This window comes from Eucyclogobius newberryi, unplaced genomic scaffold (assembly GCF_026437365.1).
Source record: "Eucyclogobius newberryi isolate DKJ021-1_F unplaced genomic scaffold, fEucNew1.0.hap1 SCAF_17, whole genome shotgun sequence".
In the NCBI taxonomy this organism is placed as follows: Eukaryota; Metazoa; Chordata; class Actinopteri; order Gobiiformes; family Gobiidae; genus Eucyclogobius; species Eucyclogobius newberryi.
In genome coordinates, this window is record NW_027315801.1 from 19832320 (window position 1) to 19851721 (window position 19402).

At 43.8% G+C, this 19402-nt stretch overlaps 1 protein-coding gene across 1 annotated transcript in view; it reads right to left on the reverse strand.

The window, feature by feature from the left end:
- LOC140363035 (protein kinase C zeta type-like) overlaps positions 1 to 19402 on the reverse strand; it is a 111789-nt gene that overhangs the window by 77729 nt on the left and 14658 nt on the right. The window contains exons 2-4 of the mRNA XM_072449349.1: positions 15593 to 15674; positions 5753 to 5808; positions 4046 to 4360 (exon numbers count right to left, since the gene is read on the reverse strand). Coding sequence (XP_072305450.1) covers positions 4046 to 4360; positions 5753 to 5808; positions 15593 to 15674 — 453 coding nt within the window. The remainder of the gene's footprint in view (positions 1 to 4045; positions 4361 to 5752; positions 5809 to 15592; positions 15675 to 19402) is intronic.

Genomic DNA, 19402 nt, shown 5'->3' on the forward strand with positions numbered 1-19402 from the left:
GTGTGAATGATTTTGACCTGCTTTGGGACAACGGATGAAATGAAGCTATTGTGTTAACTCTAGCATGTTTATGTTGAAGCTGTTGCTGACACATTGATTGACATGCACTGTCCTAATTCAAATAAATAAAATACAAATTTCTGCCATCAAATCACGTTCTGACTGTTGACTGCAACGGCTTCAAATTAAAGATAGCATTTAAAACGGCCATAAACCAAAAACGAAATCCTCCAGCAAAGGTTGTCCTGCCCAAAGCTAGCTAAAGATCTGGAGATGGAGATCAAGGAGTGCTCCTCACAGCAGTGACCAGTGTATAATGGTCAGTAAACTACTCGCCAAGCAACCACCAGTTGTCGTCTCATCCTTTATGTCTTATAGCTTATTACACATTTTCTATTTGTCTTACAAATGTGGAATTGATCACTTCCACAGAATCCTCATGCTGTTCCTACTCCCTCCACACACTGGACACACATGACTGTGTGGAGCAGGTGGATACAGGAGTGTGCGGGATGTTTCATGTCCTGGAGCCTGCCAGTCCTGCCAGTACTTAGCCTGAAGGCACATGATTTATGCTCTTTTATAGAGTCATTCTGTTTAGATTTGCTGTGGAAACAAAAGAGCTGTCCACCGAGTCATGTCCACCGAGTCATGTCCACATGCGGCTTCACATACCTCAGACCAGGGCCCCATACCGGCCCCCAGCCCTCATTATAAACTCATCTTGGGGAAATATCACAATGAGAATGTGGTAAATAGAATATGAGCTGATATGAGCGTTAAAGCACTCACACATGCTGTCTGAAGTCACTAGTCTGGCGGTAATGCAACACTTGGATGCCAACCGCCATAAAACAACAACAACAACAACAACAACAACAACAACAACAACAACAAGTCACTACACTACAACAATATATGATTTAGGCGCTGTGCATAAATAAGGGGAAATATGACAAGAGTATGATTTTAATATGAATGCCTTATGCTAGTTTGGGTCAATTGACATGATATTTTACCTTCAATAAAGCAGCTAGGATTAGTTATTTTGCAAAAGGCCAAAAATCTCAAATGAAGACTGGAAGTAAGAAACCTCTGAACCTCAGAGTTTGTCTGAACAACACCACCATCTGCTGGTGATCTCCAGAGCTCCTCAACTTTTTCTAAAGTAACTTACTTATTTTAGGTGTACAACTCAAATCAGAAAATCTTGACTAAAAGCAATGCTGAAAAACGTATTCATGCAAGATTACGAACAGGAACTAAAAGACTAGAGCACATTACGATGCTGGTGCTGGAGTCTCTTTAGAATCACATAGGCAAACATCCGACCGGTCTGTGTGGTCACTGCCGGGTGCCAGAGACTGTCGAGCATGTGCTGATTTGCTGTGAGGCTTATGATAGAGAAAGGGCCGGGTTGGCCTTGTGGTTTCGGAATAATGGGCGGGAGTTCAATCTGCGGAACGTTCTGGCGATCTAGTCACAGGGTTTGTGTCAGGCTGTGGTTGCTTACTTATGTAGCACAGGGCTGGGTAAACGTTTATAGAGGTGGGGGGTGTTGGAGACTGAGCCGAGGATGAGGAGCAAGAGGGTGTTCTAACGCACTTTGAACTCATGGGCCTAGAAACGCCAAAGTGATGGAAGAAGGACTTCTGAAGGAAACAACAACAAAGACGTCCCTTGACCTCATGGGCTTTGTAACACCAAAGCAATGGAATAAGAACTTTTAAGGACTACGACAAAGTCTGAGGGGAAGAAGAACTTCTATAGGATACAATAACAAAGACATCTCATGACCTCTTGGGCTTTGTCAAAGCACTGGAAGAAGAACTGTTGGGACTACGACACAGTCGAGACGCCGTCCAGCAACACAGTGGCTCCAAAACTCCCGCCAAAGGCCGACCACATGACTCCCGACAACGGGTCCGATCCCAGACCTGCCCAACCCAACCGCCACATCAATTGATGGCCGCCGAAGGGAACGTTTAGCCAGTGCATCAGCCATTTCGTTACCATCCACCCCCACATGCGCAGGGACCCAAATGAAGGAAACCCTCACATCCTTCCTGGACAGGGAGAGCATCAGACAGAAGATGCCATTCAACACATCCTGTCTGCAATCCGATTTCCCAGATTTAATGCTTTGCAATGCAGAAAGGCTGTCAGAGGCCACCACAATGCCGCAACACTGCAAAGCAGATTCCGCCCATTCCAACGCCAACCGTATCGCTATAAGTTCCGAAGTGAAAACAGAAAGGCGATCTGTCAACCTCTTCTTGACCGCTAGCCCCAGGTCAGGCACAAAATAAGCGGCGCCAGTACGCCCACTCTCAGGATCCCTAGACCCGTCGGTATAAATAAACACATCACCTGAGTGCTTATCGATGAGCGCTTGAACGGCAAACTGCGGTGCCCTCCCAGCGACTCCTCCAAGCTTGCCATGCAAGCTAACATCAACAGGAGCCGGGACAAACTTCCACGGAGCTATAGCAGACAAAGCCACCGACGGGCTCACACGCAGATCACCAACCCCCGCAAGCCGCGCCTTCGCATTTCCTGGGTGGTGTGGGTCCTTGCGGGTCTGTGGGCGGGAGCGCGTGGGAGGAGGGGGCCTTCGCCCGCGTGGGGATTGGCCGTGCTGGACTCGGTTGGTCACTGAGTGGGATGGGCGGGCATCCGACCGGTCTGTGTGGTCGCTGTCGGGTGCCGGAGACTGTCGAGCATGTGCTGATTTGCTGTGAGGCTTATGATGGGGAAGGGGCCGGGTTGGCCTTGTGGTTTCGGGGTGGTGGGCGGGGGTTCGGTCTGCGGAGCGTTCTGGCGATCCAGTCGCGGGGTTTGTGTCGGGCTGTGGTTGCTTGCTTGTGTGGCGCAGGGCTGGGTAAACGTTTGTGGAGGTGGGGGGTGTTGGAGAGAGGATGTTCTAACGCGCTTGGACTTCATGGGCCTGGAGGCGCCGGGGTGATGGAGGAGGGACTTCTGGGGGATGGAGCGACGGGGGCGTCCCATGGCCTCATGGGCTTTGTAAAACAACAAAGACGTCCCATGATCTCATGGGCTTTGTACTTCCAAAGCACCGAACGTCAAAGAGGGCGAGGAAGGTGAAGAAGAGTCTCCCTGGAATAAAGCCGGTTGGTCTCTGACACAACAACTATTCTAGTCACAAAAACACATCATGACCTCATGGGCTTTGTAACGCCAAAGCAATGGGAGGAGTACTTTTACGGACTACGACAGAGTCTGAGGACTACGAAACGTCTGAGGAATAAAGTTTGGCGGTAATGCAACACTCGGATGCCAACCGCCATAAAACAACAACAACAACAACAACATTAAACTCCTCCTCCTGACTTACAAAGCCATAATGACATGCCCCCTCCCAAGATGCTATAGAACCATCTCATCCAATCAGAGCTCAAAGAAGGCCATGACTCAAAATGCTCTGACAATCAAGGACGGGACACAAATTAGAACTGACTTTCAAAAAATGGAAAACGTTTAAACTAAATTTGAAAAATTACCCTTTTGAAAGATTCTGGACTAGATGGGATTAATTTGTTGTATCGTAATTGTAGTTTTATTCAATGGATGTCTTTGTTTTGTTTTGCTCTCTGTGTCGTGTGTTTTCAGTCTCGTGTTCTGTGTTTTAGTTTTGATAAGTTGTTTTTGAAAAAAAGACAACTTGCCATAGCAATATACTCATTATTCTAATTTTGCATACCTCCAAAATAACTGTAATAATATCCATGTTTGGATGTTTCTCCGTCCTCTAATGCAGTGGTTCCCAAAGTGGGGGTCGGGATCCCTCTTGGGTTGTGAGGCATGACTAAGGGTTTTGAAATGTCTTGGAAGATGTTAGATGTTGGATGTTACATAATTGTAACATCAACATCTCCAGGTAATTATTTTAAATTTAAAACTGTATATTTTAGCAAAATCAGGTCCTGTTTTACAAGTTGGGTGCCAAAGGTCGGTTGCTATTTTGGGGAACTCGGCCTGAAAAGGTTGGAAACCCCTGTGTAAGTGTGTGTCCCTGTGAACTGACCTCATCGTCATGCACTAGCTCCTTCTTCACCACCTTCATAGCGTACAGCGTCTTGCTCTTCTTCAGCCGAACCAGCAGGACTTTGGCATAGCTTCCTCGCCCAATCACCCGCACCAGCTCAAAATCCACTAACCCCAGAGACACCCCCGGAGTCAGGCTCTGGGACAGTCCTGGGGAGAGCCCAGGGGACAGGGCAGGGGACAGGGCAGGGGACAGGGCGGGGGACATGGCGGGGGACATGGCAGGGGACAGGGCGGGGGACAGAGCGGGGGACAGCTTAATGCTATCGATGCCATCCACCACGGCTGAGAGCTCCTGCAGGGTCAAAGGGCAAAATGAACATGGTCAGGACGAGACTGAGGCAGCAGACACAACAGGGCCTCCAATGAGCTTCACGCCCTAAGGGAAAGTTGATGACATCACTTGAAAGTATCAATAGGTTGTATTCACGAGATATCACAACATTCTAATCTATTGTTTATTCATTCTGACAGAGACTTACAGAGATATGAGCCATAAACCATTATTTACACTAAAGTCTCACTTATTTATTGTTGTTTGGTGTTTTTTTTTTATTTAGCTCTTCTTTAAGTTTCTGTGTCTGTTGTTATTTTTAGGACTGGTGTGAGCACATTGTGCACTTCCTTGTGCGACCCTCAAAGTGCACGGGTCAATAACAGGTAACAAACACAGACACAGGGGGGGACGACCCGACCACAGCACCAGGTTAAGCCTTTTGTGTCTTATAATGACACAAACTGGACTGGACTCATAACACAGACGCACTGTACAGGAAGAGCCAGAGTCGGCTCTACCTCCTGAGGAGACTCAGGTCTTTTGGAATGACAGGGCCACTCCTGAAGACCACCTACGACTCTGTGGTGGCATCAGCCCTCCTGTACGGTGTGGCCTGCTGGAGCAGCAGCATCACAGAGAGGGAGAGGAAGAGGCTGGACAGAGTCATCAAGAAGTCCAGCTCCGTCCTGGGCTGTGCTCTGGACTCGGTGCAGGAGGTGGGGGACAGGAGGGTCCTGGCTAGATTCACATCTATGCTGGACCATGAGTGTCACCCCCTGCAGGACACTCTCTCCGCTCTGGAGAGCAGCTTCAGTGAGAGACTGATCCACCCTCGCTGTGTGAAGGAGAGGTTCCGTAGGTCTTTCCTTCCTGCTGCTGTCAGACTTTATAACAAAAACTGTTAGTACTGAACACTCACAATACTGACCTAACCTAATACTGATGTGCAATTCTGTCATATGTGCAATTGCTGTTGGAATTCATGTGCAATTCATGTGCAATTACTGTGAAATTCATGTGCAATCTATGTGCTGTCGTGACACATATTCATGTGCAATTACTGTCGTGATCACATGCAATGGTATTTATGTATTTATTTGTCTATGGGAGTTTTTATTTATTTATAGGATATCTTCTACTGAAAGTGTTTTTCAGACTTCCTATAAGTGATCTGTTCTTCTGTATCTACCGCTGTATCTATCTGCGTTGCGCCAATGAAATTTCCCCATGTGGGACAATAAAGGAATATCTTATCTTATCTTAAACCCTTCTGTTTATAATGGATTTGGTTAAAACAGATCAACAAATCTGCAAATTCTACTAGAGAATTCTGATGTGTCTCTGATCACTTTGAAACATATAGATTCTGAAATGTTGTCACACAAACACAACCTGTAAAAGAGTTCTCACCTGAGTGTGTTCATCATCCGTTTTATCCACTGTGCATTTGTGTGGAAGAAACGATACTGGGGAAAAACAACAACACAACAACAATGTCACTGATTATTCCATCATTTATATCCAAATAAAATAGGTGAAGTAGCAGTAGCAGAACCTGCAGAGGTTGTGTCATTGTTATTGTAATGCCCATATATATATATATATATATATATATATATATACGGTACCAAATATACCAAAATGAAGCTCATTCCCCCACCTGTAGTAACCCTCATAGACGCTGGAGTCCACCTGCCTTGGACACGCCTCTCATTCATAAAAGCAATACAGGGTAGAATCAACAGAGAAGCAGCACGTTACACACAGTTTCTCGCTCCTTCTGTGGCTCTGCTACAAACACACCAGAGTCATTTATGACCTGGATAAAGATTCTAGAACATCTCCATCTGTCACAGTCACAACCAATGGACTCACATCACAGAGCTTCACACTGCACAGGGGGACAAGGCAAGGACGTCCACTGTCTCCGTCTCTATTCACACTACACAGGGGGACAAGGCAAGGACGTCCACTGTCTCCGTCTCTATTCACACTACACAGGGGGACAAGGCAAGGACGTCCACTGTCTCCGTCTCTATTCACACTACACAGGGGGACAAGGCAAGGACGTCCACTGTCTCCGTCTCTATTCACACTACACAGGGGGACAAGGCAAGGACGTCCACTGTCTTCGTCTCTATTCACACTACACAGGGGGACAAGGCAAGGACGTCCACTGTCTCCGTCTCTATTCACACTACATAGGGGGACAGGGCAAGGACGTCCACTGTCTCTGTCTCATTCTATTCACTAGTTTTATTGAACCACTAGCAGCAGTTGAACACCAGAACCAATCAATAAAAGGTATTGAAACAAAACCAGCCCTTAAAATCTCACTCTATGTAGACTATATACTCGTCAAACATCTATTCAAGAAATAATCCAAACAATTACGTCTTTTTTGAAATAAATCATCCATCCTCCCGCTACATAAAACCAAATGCGATGTGGCCTCCCACCAATCACCCAAACCTCTACGCCATGATCACATCACGTACCCAGGCATCAAGATTTCCTCCAGGCTGTTGATAACACTCCACTTCACACCACGGCTAAAGACAATAGAAGACTTACTTCGATGTCTCAACCTTCCCCTCTCCATATTTGGCAGGATAGCAGCAATAAAGATGACAACTTTACCAAAAATAAACTATTTATTCTCAATGATCCCACCCCACACTCACCTGGTTTAAATCTCTAGATTCCATTATCACTCACTTCTATTGGAAAAATAAAACTCCAAGGATTAAATTTAGTACACTACAAAAAAACAAAGCTCAAGGAGGAGTAGAAGCACCAAACTTTCAACTCATTGGCTGACAAACTACAATACATTTACGAGTCAAATATGGCTAGAAATAGAAGAATCATTATGCAAAGAACTAAAAATAGCTCCAATTTCTCACCAAATCAATAAAACGACACACATGCTTTAATGCATTAACCATAACCTCTCACAGCCTGGTGGAAATGTCACCAAGTAAGACATTCCAAACTTACTCCATCAAACTTTACCCACTTTGGAACAACCCTGACTTCTTAAACAATAAAAACACTCAACTTCCCCACATGGGCTGAAAAGTGTATCACTTACATGAAACATATTGTTAAAAACAACATTTTAACAACATTTCCACACTTGGTCCAGGAGTTTGGCGTCAGGACCAATATTTTCTTAAATACCTACAAATCTAATCATCAGTTATGGAGAAAATAAACCTTTGACCCACAAATCTAGAACTCCCACCTACAATATCAGACTTGATTCATATCTCTTCTCCAAAGAAACTTCTCTCCAAAATATACAAAATAATTTCAAAGCCATCTCACACCATATGCCACCAACAATAAAATGTGAAAATGATCTTCCAACTTCTGGACACAAATCTGTAAAAATATCTATCTTATGTCCAAAAATGCCAACTTACAATTAATACAATACAAAACACTTCACAGAACACATTACGTCGGTAACAGATGAGCTAACATGGGGTTCACATCAGAGATTTGCACACATTGCCCTCTCCAGGTGGGTGGGGAGTCCTTGCCCCAAGTGGAGAAGTATCTCGGGGTCTTGTTCACGAGTGAGTGAAGGATGGAGCGTGAGATTGACAGGCGGATCGGTGCAGCGGCTGCAGTGATGCAGTTGCTGCATCGGACCATTGTGGTAAAGAAGGAGCTGAGTCGATTTACCGGTCACTCTACGTTCCTACCCTCACCTATGGTCATGAGCTTTGGGTAATGACCGAAAGGACAAGATCGTGGATACAAGCAGTCGAAATGAGTTTCCTCCGCCGGGTGGCTGGGCACTCCCTTAGAGATAGGGTGAGGAGGCCCCGCTGGAGGTCCAGAGCACGCTAGAAGGACTATGTCTCTCGGCTGGCCTGGGAACGCCTCAGGATCCCCCCGAAGGAGTTGGAGGAAGTGTCTGGGGAGCGGGAAGTCCGGGAGTCCCTGCTTAAACTGCTGTCCCTCCGACCCAGCCCCGGATAACCGGAAGAAGATGGATGGCACTCAGAAAGATGTGGACGCATATATCCACGCAACCTGTCACTGCACCCCAGTCAAACCCATTTGGAAAGAGGTCACACAGTCACTGTCCACTATAGAGGGCTGCCACATCCCATAATCCCCCTCTCTCTCTCTGCTAGGGGCTGCCACATCCCATAATCCCCCTCTCTCTGTTTGCCAGGAGCTGCCACATCCCATAATCCACCTCTCTCTGCCTGCGAGGGGCTGCCACATCCCATAATCCCCTCTCTCTGCCTGCAAGGGGCTGCCACATCCCATGATCCCCCTCTCTCTGTCTGCTTGGGGCTGCCACATCCCATAATCCCCCTCTCTCTGCCTGCTAGGGGCTGCCACATCCCATAATCCCCCTCTCTCTGTCTGCTAGGGGCTGCCACATCCCATAATCCCCCTCTCTCTTCTGACTTCATTAGAATGGAATATACATCTCCCCCAATAATCACTCATCTGAAACTGACCTCCCCCACCCAACGCCCTCTGACCTTTTACACCTCTGACCTCCCCCACCCAACACCCTCTGACCTTTTACACCTCTGACCTCCCCCACCCAACGCCCTCTGATTCCCTTCTCTTCTTCCTCCATCTTCCACTCTTCACACATTTCAATCATCCCCCAACTTTATGTATTATTTGTGAGCCTCCTACACCACCAGTGACGTGCATTCAGGGGAGGCAGTACCTCACCTGTCAATCTTGGGGAAAAATAAATTAAAAAAGTAAAGTAAGTTATAAAAAATAAATAGTATTGTCAACAGGTATGTATTATAAACCCACTTTCCGTTTGAATCCAATATCGAACAATATTTTGTCAAATAAGAATGTCAAATTGTTCAGATGTTTGCTGTTCAGATCTGTAGATCATTGCATGATTATATGTTCGCTATATGTTCACTGCCAGATTCCGTACTTGTTAGACAGTGCGCATGCTCCACCTTACGGCACGCGCTTAGAAAGTAGTTCTGCTCTGATACACGGTCACGCTGTATGTGCTGGAACTAATGTGTGATTAAACACGAGTTAAACTCTGAGCAAGACTCATTTCAATATGGTGTCAGAAGATGTCTCGGAGCTATCGCCTATGAGTTTTTTGTCGTCATTTTTGTGAAAGTCCCGACATCAAAGAAAATAAAAGTTACGACTAGCTAACGTGATGGCGGAGGGATTTTGCAGACCCGACCCGCCCGTTTTTGAAGGCGATATAGCCGAAAACTGGAGTGTTTTTGAATGGGAATATGACATTTTCAACAAGGCGGCACACTCGGACAACGCTGCGAAGACAAAGGCATACATTCTCCTCAATCTCGCAGGAGCTGAAGCCGTTGACCGGGAGCGTTCATTTGTCTACGCCGCAGAAGTTAGAGCACCAGGTGATGATGGAGCCATCCTCGCCCCGGCCGAGTCCAGAGAAGACCCGGAGTGTCTCAAATGGAAATTGAAGGAAATGTGCAACCCGCAACACAACAAAACAATGGAAAGGCACAAGTTTCACACACAAAATCAAAAACAAGGTGAGACAATCGAGTCCTTCATCAGTGATTTGAAAATAAAAGCCAAAAGTTGTCACTTTGGAGAGCTAACAGATGAACTTGTTTGTGATAAAATCGTGCGTGGTATCAACAATGACAGTATCAGAAAAGCCCTGTTAGAAAAGTGACTTAACACTTGCCAAAGCTTTTTCCATCTGCTGTTTTTATGAAGTGACTGAGGAGAATACGAAAGCCTTGGCTAAACAGGCAATCACCTCCGTGGATGCACTACAACAAAGCTCCACTGGGGGGAGCCAAAAAGCAGGGTTTAGACATGGAAACAAACAAGATGCAAAGTTTATCTCAAACTGTAACAATTGTGGAGGCAGCCACCCAGCACAAAGAGACAAATGTCCAGCATTTGGCCAACAATGCCACAAATGCAATAAGATGAATCACTACAAAAAGTGCTGCAAATTCAAATCATCCAGTCAACGATATGAAAATAAATATTTCACAAAAAGCTACAACAGGAAACATGTGCACAACTTGGATATAGAGCAACCAGAATTCACCGACACTAATGACACTTTCTACGTGGATGGTGTGTCTGTGGACACTGTGAATACACAAATGGACAATCGTGATGAAGGTTTTTGTGACTCTGCAGGTCAATCACAAAGCCATTGAAATGAAAATTGACACAGGTGCTAAATGCAACGTAATGGCAAAAGACACTTTCCAAACACTTTCTGGACGTGAAATTATAAAATGTGGCACAAACACCAACCTTGTTGCGTATGGAGGCAGCAAAATAGAAACTGCCGGTTTTGTCACACTGCCATGTCATTTTGATGGACAGCTACACACGCTAACTTTCTTCCTAGTAGAGCGTGATGTACAACCACTGCTTGGATTTCGCTCATGTATGCGCCTTGGACTAGTCACACTGGACCGGACTAGCTGAACGTGCAGTTCGCAGCGCCAAACAGCTAATGGAAAAGTCTCATAGAGATGGATCAGATGTGTTTCTCAACCTGCTAAACATCAGAAATATCTCTCGCGACGTCACACTGGGCTCACCTGCGGAACGTCTTATGTCTCGACAAACACGTTCTGCATTTCCTCTCAACACCAAACTATTGGCACCTGCGCCAAGGAGCTCAGCGCGAGTCTCTACACAACTCCAAAAGAAAAGACTCATTCAAAAACAATACTATGACGCAACCAGTCGCCCACTAATGCCACTCACAGAAGGACAAGTCATTAGGCTTCGGACTAAAAAAGGACACGACCGCCTTGGCACGGTGAAGGAGGTGTGTAAAGAGCCACGTTCATACTTCGTTGAATCAAATGGAAGGTTCTACCGCAGAAATCGCCGCCACATCCTCCCTGTCGCCGAGCCACCACCACCTCAATACGTCGACCCCACTGACTCTTGCCCACAATCGCCGGATGCGGTTAAGCCGGACACTCTTCCGCCCTCACCGCAGACCCAGCAGGCGTCTCGCCCTTCTCAACCGGTTACTCGACAGTCCACCAGTGAGCACTCGAGAGCTCGCTCTCCCACCAAAGTGTCAAAAAGCGTTACCTCTTATGTGACACGCTCAGGTCGACTTTGTAAGCCAAATCAAGTACAAGGACTAAATGTTTATGTGAGAAAAAAGAAAAAGGAATGTGACAATGTATATTTTTATGCCTGACAATGTATATTTGTATACCTAGAATTAATGTTTTGGTACAAATTTCAAAACTGATTAATATGGCACTTGAATGTATTTTTTTGGTTATGTCTTGAAGCCCAATGACATGATACATTTACTTTCTAATTAGAATTACAATTAATTTTACGAATGTCACTCATTTACAAAGTTATGAACAAGTTGTTTATATTTTCACTAAGCTGTTTGATACAGTTTGTTATGTCAGACTTAAGTTTTATTTTATACAGAAGGCAATAACTAAAAGCAGAGGATGTAGATCATTGCATGATTATATGTTCGCTATATGTTCACTGCCAGATTCCGTACTTGTTAGACAGTGCGCATGCTCCACCTTACGGCACGCGCTTAGAAAGTAGTTCTGCTAATAACTAATGTGTGATTAAACACGAGTTAAACTCTGAGCAAGACTCCTCGCTCATTTCAACAAAATCCAAGGAGGAGGCAGCACCTGCTCTGCCTCTGGGAGGACCCACACACACACCCCTACACACACACACCTACACACACACACACACACACCTACACACCTACACACACACCTACACACACACCTACACACCTACACACACACCTACACACCTACACACACACCTACACACCTACACGCACGCAAACACACACACACACGCACAGACACACACGCACACACACCTACACACACGCACACACGCACACACCTACACACACACACACACGCACGCACGCACACACACACACACACACACACACATTGTTACTATCTTGTGACTTAACAGATGTGGCAAAACTTGGCTGATGAATTATCTTGGGTGAAGTAAGTGTAAAGCTATTATCATGAGGGGACTACACTGTGATTTGGAGGAGTGTGAAGCTATTATCATGAGGAGACTACACTGTGATTTGGAGGAGTGTAAAGCTATTATCATGAGGAGACTAAACTTTGATTTGGGGGAGTGTAAAGCTATTATCATGAGGAGACTAAACTTTGATTTGGAGGAGTGTAAAGCTATTATCATGAGGAGACTAAACTTTGATTTGGGGGAGTGTAAAGCTATTATCATGAGGAGACTAAACTTTGATTTGGAGGAGTGTGAAGCTATTATCATGAGGAGACTACACTGTGATTTGGAGGAGTGTAAAGCTATTATCATGAGGAGACTAAACTTTGATTTGGGGGAGTGTAAAGCTATTATCATGAGGAGACTACACTGTGATTTGGAGGAGTGTAAAGCTATTATCATGAGGAGACTAAACTTTGATTTGGGGGAGTGTAAAGCTATTATCATGAGGAGACTAAACTTTGATTTGGAGGAGTGTAAAGCTATTATCATGAGGAGACTAAACTTTGATTTGGAGGAGTGTGAAGCTATTATCATGAGGAGACTACACTGTGATTTGGAGGAGTGTAAAGCTATTATCATGAGGAGACTAAACTTTGATTTGGGGGAGTGTAAAGCTATTATCATGAGGGGACTAAACTGTGATTTGGAGGAGTGTAAAGCTATTATCATGAGGAGACTACACTGTGATTTGGAGGAGTGTAAAGCTATTATCATGAGGAGACTAAACTTTGATTTGGGGGAGTGTAAAGCTATTATCATGAGGGGACTAAACTGTGATTTGGGGGAGTGTAAAGCTATTATCATGAGGAGACTAAACTGTGATTTGGAGGAGTGTAAAGCTATTATCATGAGGAGACTAAACTGTGATTTGGAGGAGGTTAAAGCTATTATCATGAGGAGACTAAACTGTGATTTGGAGGAGTGTAAAGCTATTATCATGAGGAGACTACACTGTGATTTGGAGGAGTGTAAAGCTATTATCATGAGGAGACTAAACTGTGATTTGGAGGAGTGTAAAGCTATTATCATGAGGAGACTAAACTTTGATTTGGAGGAGTGTAAAGCTATTATCATGAGGAGACTAAACTTTGATTTGGAGGAGTGTAAAGCTATTATCATGAGGAGACTAAACTTTGATTTGGAGGAGTGTAAAGCTATTATCATGAGGAGACTAAACTGTGATTTGGAGGAGGTTAAAGCTATTATCATGAGGAGACTAAACTGTGATTTGGAGGAGTGTAAAGCTATTATCATGAGGAGACTACACTGTGATTTGGAGGAGTGTAAAGCTATTATCATGAGGAGACTAAACTGTGATTTGGAGGAGTGTAAAGCTATTATCATGAGGAGACTAAACTTTGATTTGGAGGAGTGTAAAGCTATTATCATGAGGAGACTAAACTTTGATTTGGAGGAGTGTAAAGCTATTATCATGAGGAGACTAAACTTTGATTTGGAGGAGTGTAAAGCTATTATCATGAGGAGACTAAACTTTGATTTGGAGGAGTGTAAAGCTATTATCATGAGGAGACTAAACTTTGATTTGGAGGAGTGTAAAGCTATTATCATGAGGAGACTAAACTTTGATTTGGAGGAGTGTAAAGCTATTATCATGAGGAGACTAAACTGTGATTTGGAGGAGTGTAAAGCTATTATCATGAGGAGACTAAACTGTGATTTGGAGGAGTGTAAAGCTATTATCATGAGGAGACTAAACTTTGATTTGGAGGAGTGTAAAGCTATTATCATGAGGAGACTACACTGTGATTTGGAGGAGTGTAAAGCTATTATCATGAGGAGACTAAACTGTGATTTGGAGGAGTGTAAAGCTATTATCATGAGGAGACTAAACTGTGATTTGGAGGAGTGTAAAGCTATTATCATGAGGAGACTAAACTTTGATTTGGAGGAGTGTAAAGCTATTATCATGAGGAGACTACACTGTGATTTGGAGGAGTGTGAAGCTATTATCATGAGGAGACTAAACTGTGATTTGGAGGAGTGTAAAGCTATTATCATGAGGAGACTAAACTGTGATTTGGAGGAGTGTAAAGCTATTATCATGAGGAGACTAAACTTTGATTTGGAGGAGTGTAAAGCTATTATCATGAGGAGGACTAAACTTTGATTTGGAGGAGTGTAAAGCTATTATCATGAGGAGACTAAACTGTGATTTGGAGGAGTGTGAAGCTATTATCATGAGGAGACTAAACTGTGATTTGGAGGAGTGTAAAGCTATTATCATGAGGAGACTAAACTGTGATTTGGAGGAGTGTAAAGCTATTATCATGAGGAGACTAAACTTTGATTTGGAGGAGTGTAAAGCTATTATCATGAGGAGGACTAAACTTTGATTTGGAGGAGTGTAAAGCTATTATCATGAGGAGACTAAACTGTGATTTGGAGGAGTGTGAAGCTATTATCATGAGGAGACTAAACTGTGATTTGGAGGAGCGTAAAGCTATTATCATGAGGAGACTAAACTGTGATTTGGAGGAGTGTAACGCTATTATCATGAGGAGACTAAACTTTGATTTGGAGGAGTGTAAAGCTATTATCATGAGGAGATTACACTGTGATTTGGAGGAGTGTAAAGCTATTATCAGGAGCCTAAAGCAGGATTTTTTGGCATGTAGACTTTGTTGGACAGGACAGCTGAGCGTGAAAGAGAATGAGAGAGAAGGGAGGACATGCAGTCTGCATCTACCTTTACCGTCGCTCCCGGGCTCTTCTTGTGTTCACACCACTATCTTAGGTCACTGGAAAACACCCAGTCTGTCTTCTCTCTCTCAGTGACTTGGACTTAGATGCCCTTCTCCTGAAGTGGTGGTATTGCCTTGATGAGTTGTGCACTTGCCAGATTGATTTGCCCTGGGAAGCAGCATCTGGCCTGGATTCCTTTTTCTTGGTGTTTAATCACACCACACACTCGCCCTTGAGCCCTCATGCAGAACCAAGTCTTACACAGTGTAGTCCATAGAATTGGAGATGATGGCGCAGGGCAGGTCTTTAGCCCGAGGGCTCGATGGCACTACTGTAATGAGTTATCTTTTGTCTTCCCTCTGGCACATGGTAGATTTACAGGTTGTTGCTGTAAAAGTGATTTTGTAAATCTTCACATTGGTTTGCTAGACTTATCTGATACAGGTTAATGGGAGCTAACATCATGGGGCCGTATACCATACACAGAATGACATGATTGTGCCTTACTTCCATCTCTGCTGTCGATGTGGTCCACTGGAGCATCCGGCGCCTCGCCCCTGAAGTCTGCAGGAGAGGGCATGCCTGGATCCTGGAGAAACGCATAGAACAAACCTCTCAGCGCTCCACATAGTCACAGAGGATTCTACTGAGTGCCTGGGATCAATTCAATGTTAAATGTAATATTATAATAATTATTATATTGTATATAACAAATCAGCACTTTGTGTTGAAAAAAAATGTGCTTTATAAGTTAAGTTGGATTGGAAATGATTAAAATCATACATTTAATATAATTCAATCAAACATGTTGTAAATAATGAAGAGTTATGTCCTGATTACAGAAAACTACAGAGATCCATCAGATTGTGTATTGTTGTGGGGTTACATGTTCAGAACTGGTCACTCATTCACTTGGACTTCAGACACCAAGTGAAAGGCTCTGGCATTAGCACTGACCAATCAGACACTCCCTTCACAGTTGATTGACAGGCTGAAATTAGCAGCAGTGCACTGGTTTAGTCCCACCCACACCTTCACACAGTCCTGTGGGTGAATGACTGGAGTTTCCATTGAGAGTGCACGTGTTTGCACTGAAAGTTTGACTAGCTTCATCTGTATTTGGCAACATTTCAGAGAAAAAAATAAAGAGCTGGACCAATAATGGGATTTATTTTCCTATTTCTTTTCTTACGCTTATTTTATATGGATTCTGCCTGGACATTTGTGCTTTATTACAAGTCCGTAATGACAAAACCCAACAGCTGCTCCTTTTAGTTTCAATCAGCCGATCCCTCCAGACACCAGCTTTACTCATTCATATTTTTAAGAAAGAAAACTGGGGCGGAATTTAAAATCTGTTTTCCTCTGTGCAGAGCTTGTACCTACGTATGATTAGAGTAAAACAGACATCAGAGTCCAAAACTACAAAGTCTCATCTTCACAAAGGCTCCAGCCAATAGTTTGTACTTCAGAGGGTTCAGAATCAGCTGGGCCGAGTCTCATCCCAGCCAACTTTAATCGATCCATCATCGATCCATCATCGATCCATCATGGATCCATCAATCATGGATCCATCATGGATCGATCATCGATCAATCATCGAGCCATCATGGATCCATCATTGATCGATCGATCAATCATCGATCGATGATGGATCCATCATTGATCGATCATCGATCAATCATCGATCCATCATGGATCCATCATCGATCGATCATCTATCAATCATCGATCCATCATCGATCCACCCAGGGCTCATAATTAACTCAAAATAAAGGCATATTGTGCCAGCCTTCCCTTCGTGCACATCTTTGTTTAGTTTACCAATTTGCATGGTTGAAAGAAACAATGCCATAATAAATACAGAATATTTTAATTTTTCTAACCCCTCTGCTCACCTCAGGTCCCTTGAGGGTCATTTTGAGCAACTTTCTCGCTGTGTTGACGTCAGCCCCATAGAATTCCCCGCAGTATTATGAACTGAGTCATATTTGTAAATGCCACCATGTTTTTTTAATCTCACATATTGAATTTGAGTGCTTGAACTAAAGGTTCACCTTCCGAACTCACATAGTTAAACAGCCTTTCAATCTGCAAAGATTCATATATTTTTCCCGTAAAAAAACGGGTTAGGGTTAACCCATCAGATCTCTTCATCTACTTCTATTCTACACATACATGTGCTGACTTTATATACATATATATACTGCAATATATACTGCATATTTTGTCATTATACGGGGGAAAGGTTTGTATAAAAAAGTCACATTCATCACCCCTCGATGGTCCACAACAGACATAAAATGCACATAGATTACTTTATTATTTCTACTTTCAAGACACAAACCTCTTTAACTTCTATTCTCCTCATAAATGTAAAAACTTTATTGATGAAATGCCTATTTTGTACTTTATAAGACCGCATGGCCTTATTCTGCTATATTCCATGCTCTCTCACCCCTCATCCCATTCATTACCAACAGACACTTTTACGGACTACGACGGTAATGCAACAATTGGATGCCAACCGCCATAAAACAACAACAACAACAACAACACTTTCTTGCTCGCTCCAGCTTGCTATCGCTGCTTTCCTTATTGAGTGTCTGCTTATGATGTCATAAAGCAGACACTATTATGTTATTATATTTTAGGATTGTAGGAGCTTTGACACGTTTCCACTCGTTGACATTTTCACTGATTTCAACAAGCTATACCTCCTTACGATCGCTTTCACCGTCTTAGGGGTGCTATTGCATTTCACATTTTTACATACCAGAATATTTGTCAGTATTTGCAAAAGTTAATTGCTAACGCTAATGCTAACGCTAATGCTAATTCCTGCCTATGTTGTTGTTGTTGTTCTTGTTTTATGGCGGTTGGCATCCAAATGTTGCATTACCGCCAGACTTTATTCCTCAGACTTTTCGTAGTTGTTGTTGTTTTATGGCAGTTGGCATCCAATTGTTGCATTACCGCCAGACTTTATTCCTCAGACTTTTCGTAGTTGTTGTTTTATGGCGGTTGACATCCGAGTGTTGCATTACCGCCAGACTTTATTCCTTAGACTTTGTCGTAGTCCTAAAAGTTCTTCTTCCAGTGCCTTGACTTCCAGTGCGTTGTTGTTGTTGTTGTTGTTGTTGTTGTTGTTGTTGTTGTTGTTGTTGTTGTTGTTGTTGTTGTTGTTGTTGTTGTTGTTGTTGTTGTTGTTGTTGTTGTTGTTGTTGTTGTTGTTGTTGTTGTTGTTGTTGTTGTTGTTGTTGTTGTTGTTGTTGTTGTTGTTGTTGTTGTTGTTGTTGTTGTTGTTGTTGTTGTTGTTGTTGTTGTTGTTGTTGTTGTTGTTGTTGTTGTTGTTGTTGTTGTTGTTGTTGTTGTTGTTGTTGTTGTTGTTGTTGTTGTTGTTGTTGTTGTTGTTGTTGTTGTTGTTGTTGTTGTTGTTGTTGTTGTTGTTGTTGTTGTTGTTGTTGTTGTTTTATGGCGGTTGGCATCCAATTGTTGCATTACCTCCAGACTTTATTCCTCAGACTTTTCGTAGTCCTCAGACTGTCGTAGTCCGTAAAAGTACTCCTTCCATTGCTTTGGTGTTACAAAGCCCATGAGGTCATGATATGTCTTTGTGACTAGAATAGTTGTTGTTGTTTCAGAGACCAACCGGCTTTATTCCAGGGAGACTCTTCTTCATCTTCCTCTCCTTCTTTGACGTTCGGTGCTTCCACCGTACAGCTTTATTCTTCAGGCTTCATTCTATAGGCTTTAATATGTCCACTGATGTCGCTGCTTGGTAGCCGTGCGTCTACGAGACTGGACGAGGACAGGAGACCACCCCCACCCCCATCTCGTCACTCTGATCACCCTGACTCCCCAAAAGCAGACCCCCATCACTCCGACTCCCATTTAGCGCCTTTAGCCCGTTTTCTATATCTGCCCAATCAAGCTCCTTTGTTCCAAGGAATCTCCCTGCAGCTTTAGCAATGATCCTGATCCTTTCAGTTCTGCTTTGAGCCTGAGCAGCACAGTTTACAACATCCACCATAAAGAGTACAAAATCCTCTCTATCCACAACCAGGGTATTCTCATTAATTCTGGAACCTGCACACTTGGGACCTCCACTCTTGAAACCTTCACACTTCTTGGGAGCCACGCTGGCCTTTCTCATTTCGCCCTGGCTGGGAGCAGCGCTGGCTCCGCTCTCTGTATTTACTCTAAACTCGTTACTTGAAACTTTCTTGACTGCATCTGCATAGGATATACCTTGAGAGACCTTTATTTTCTGCACCTCAGCAGCTCTTTAGCTAAACCTGCATCCCCCGTAGGCAG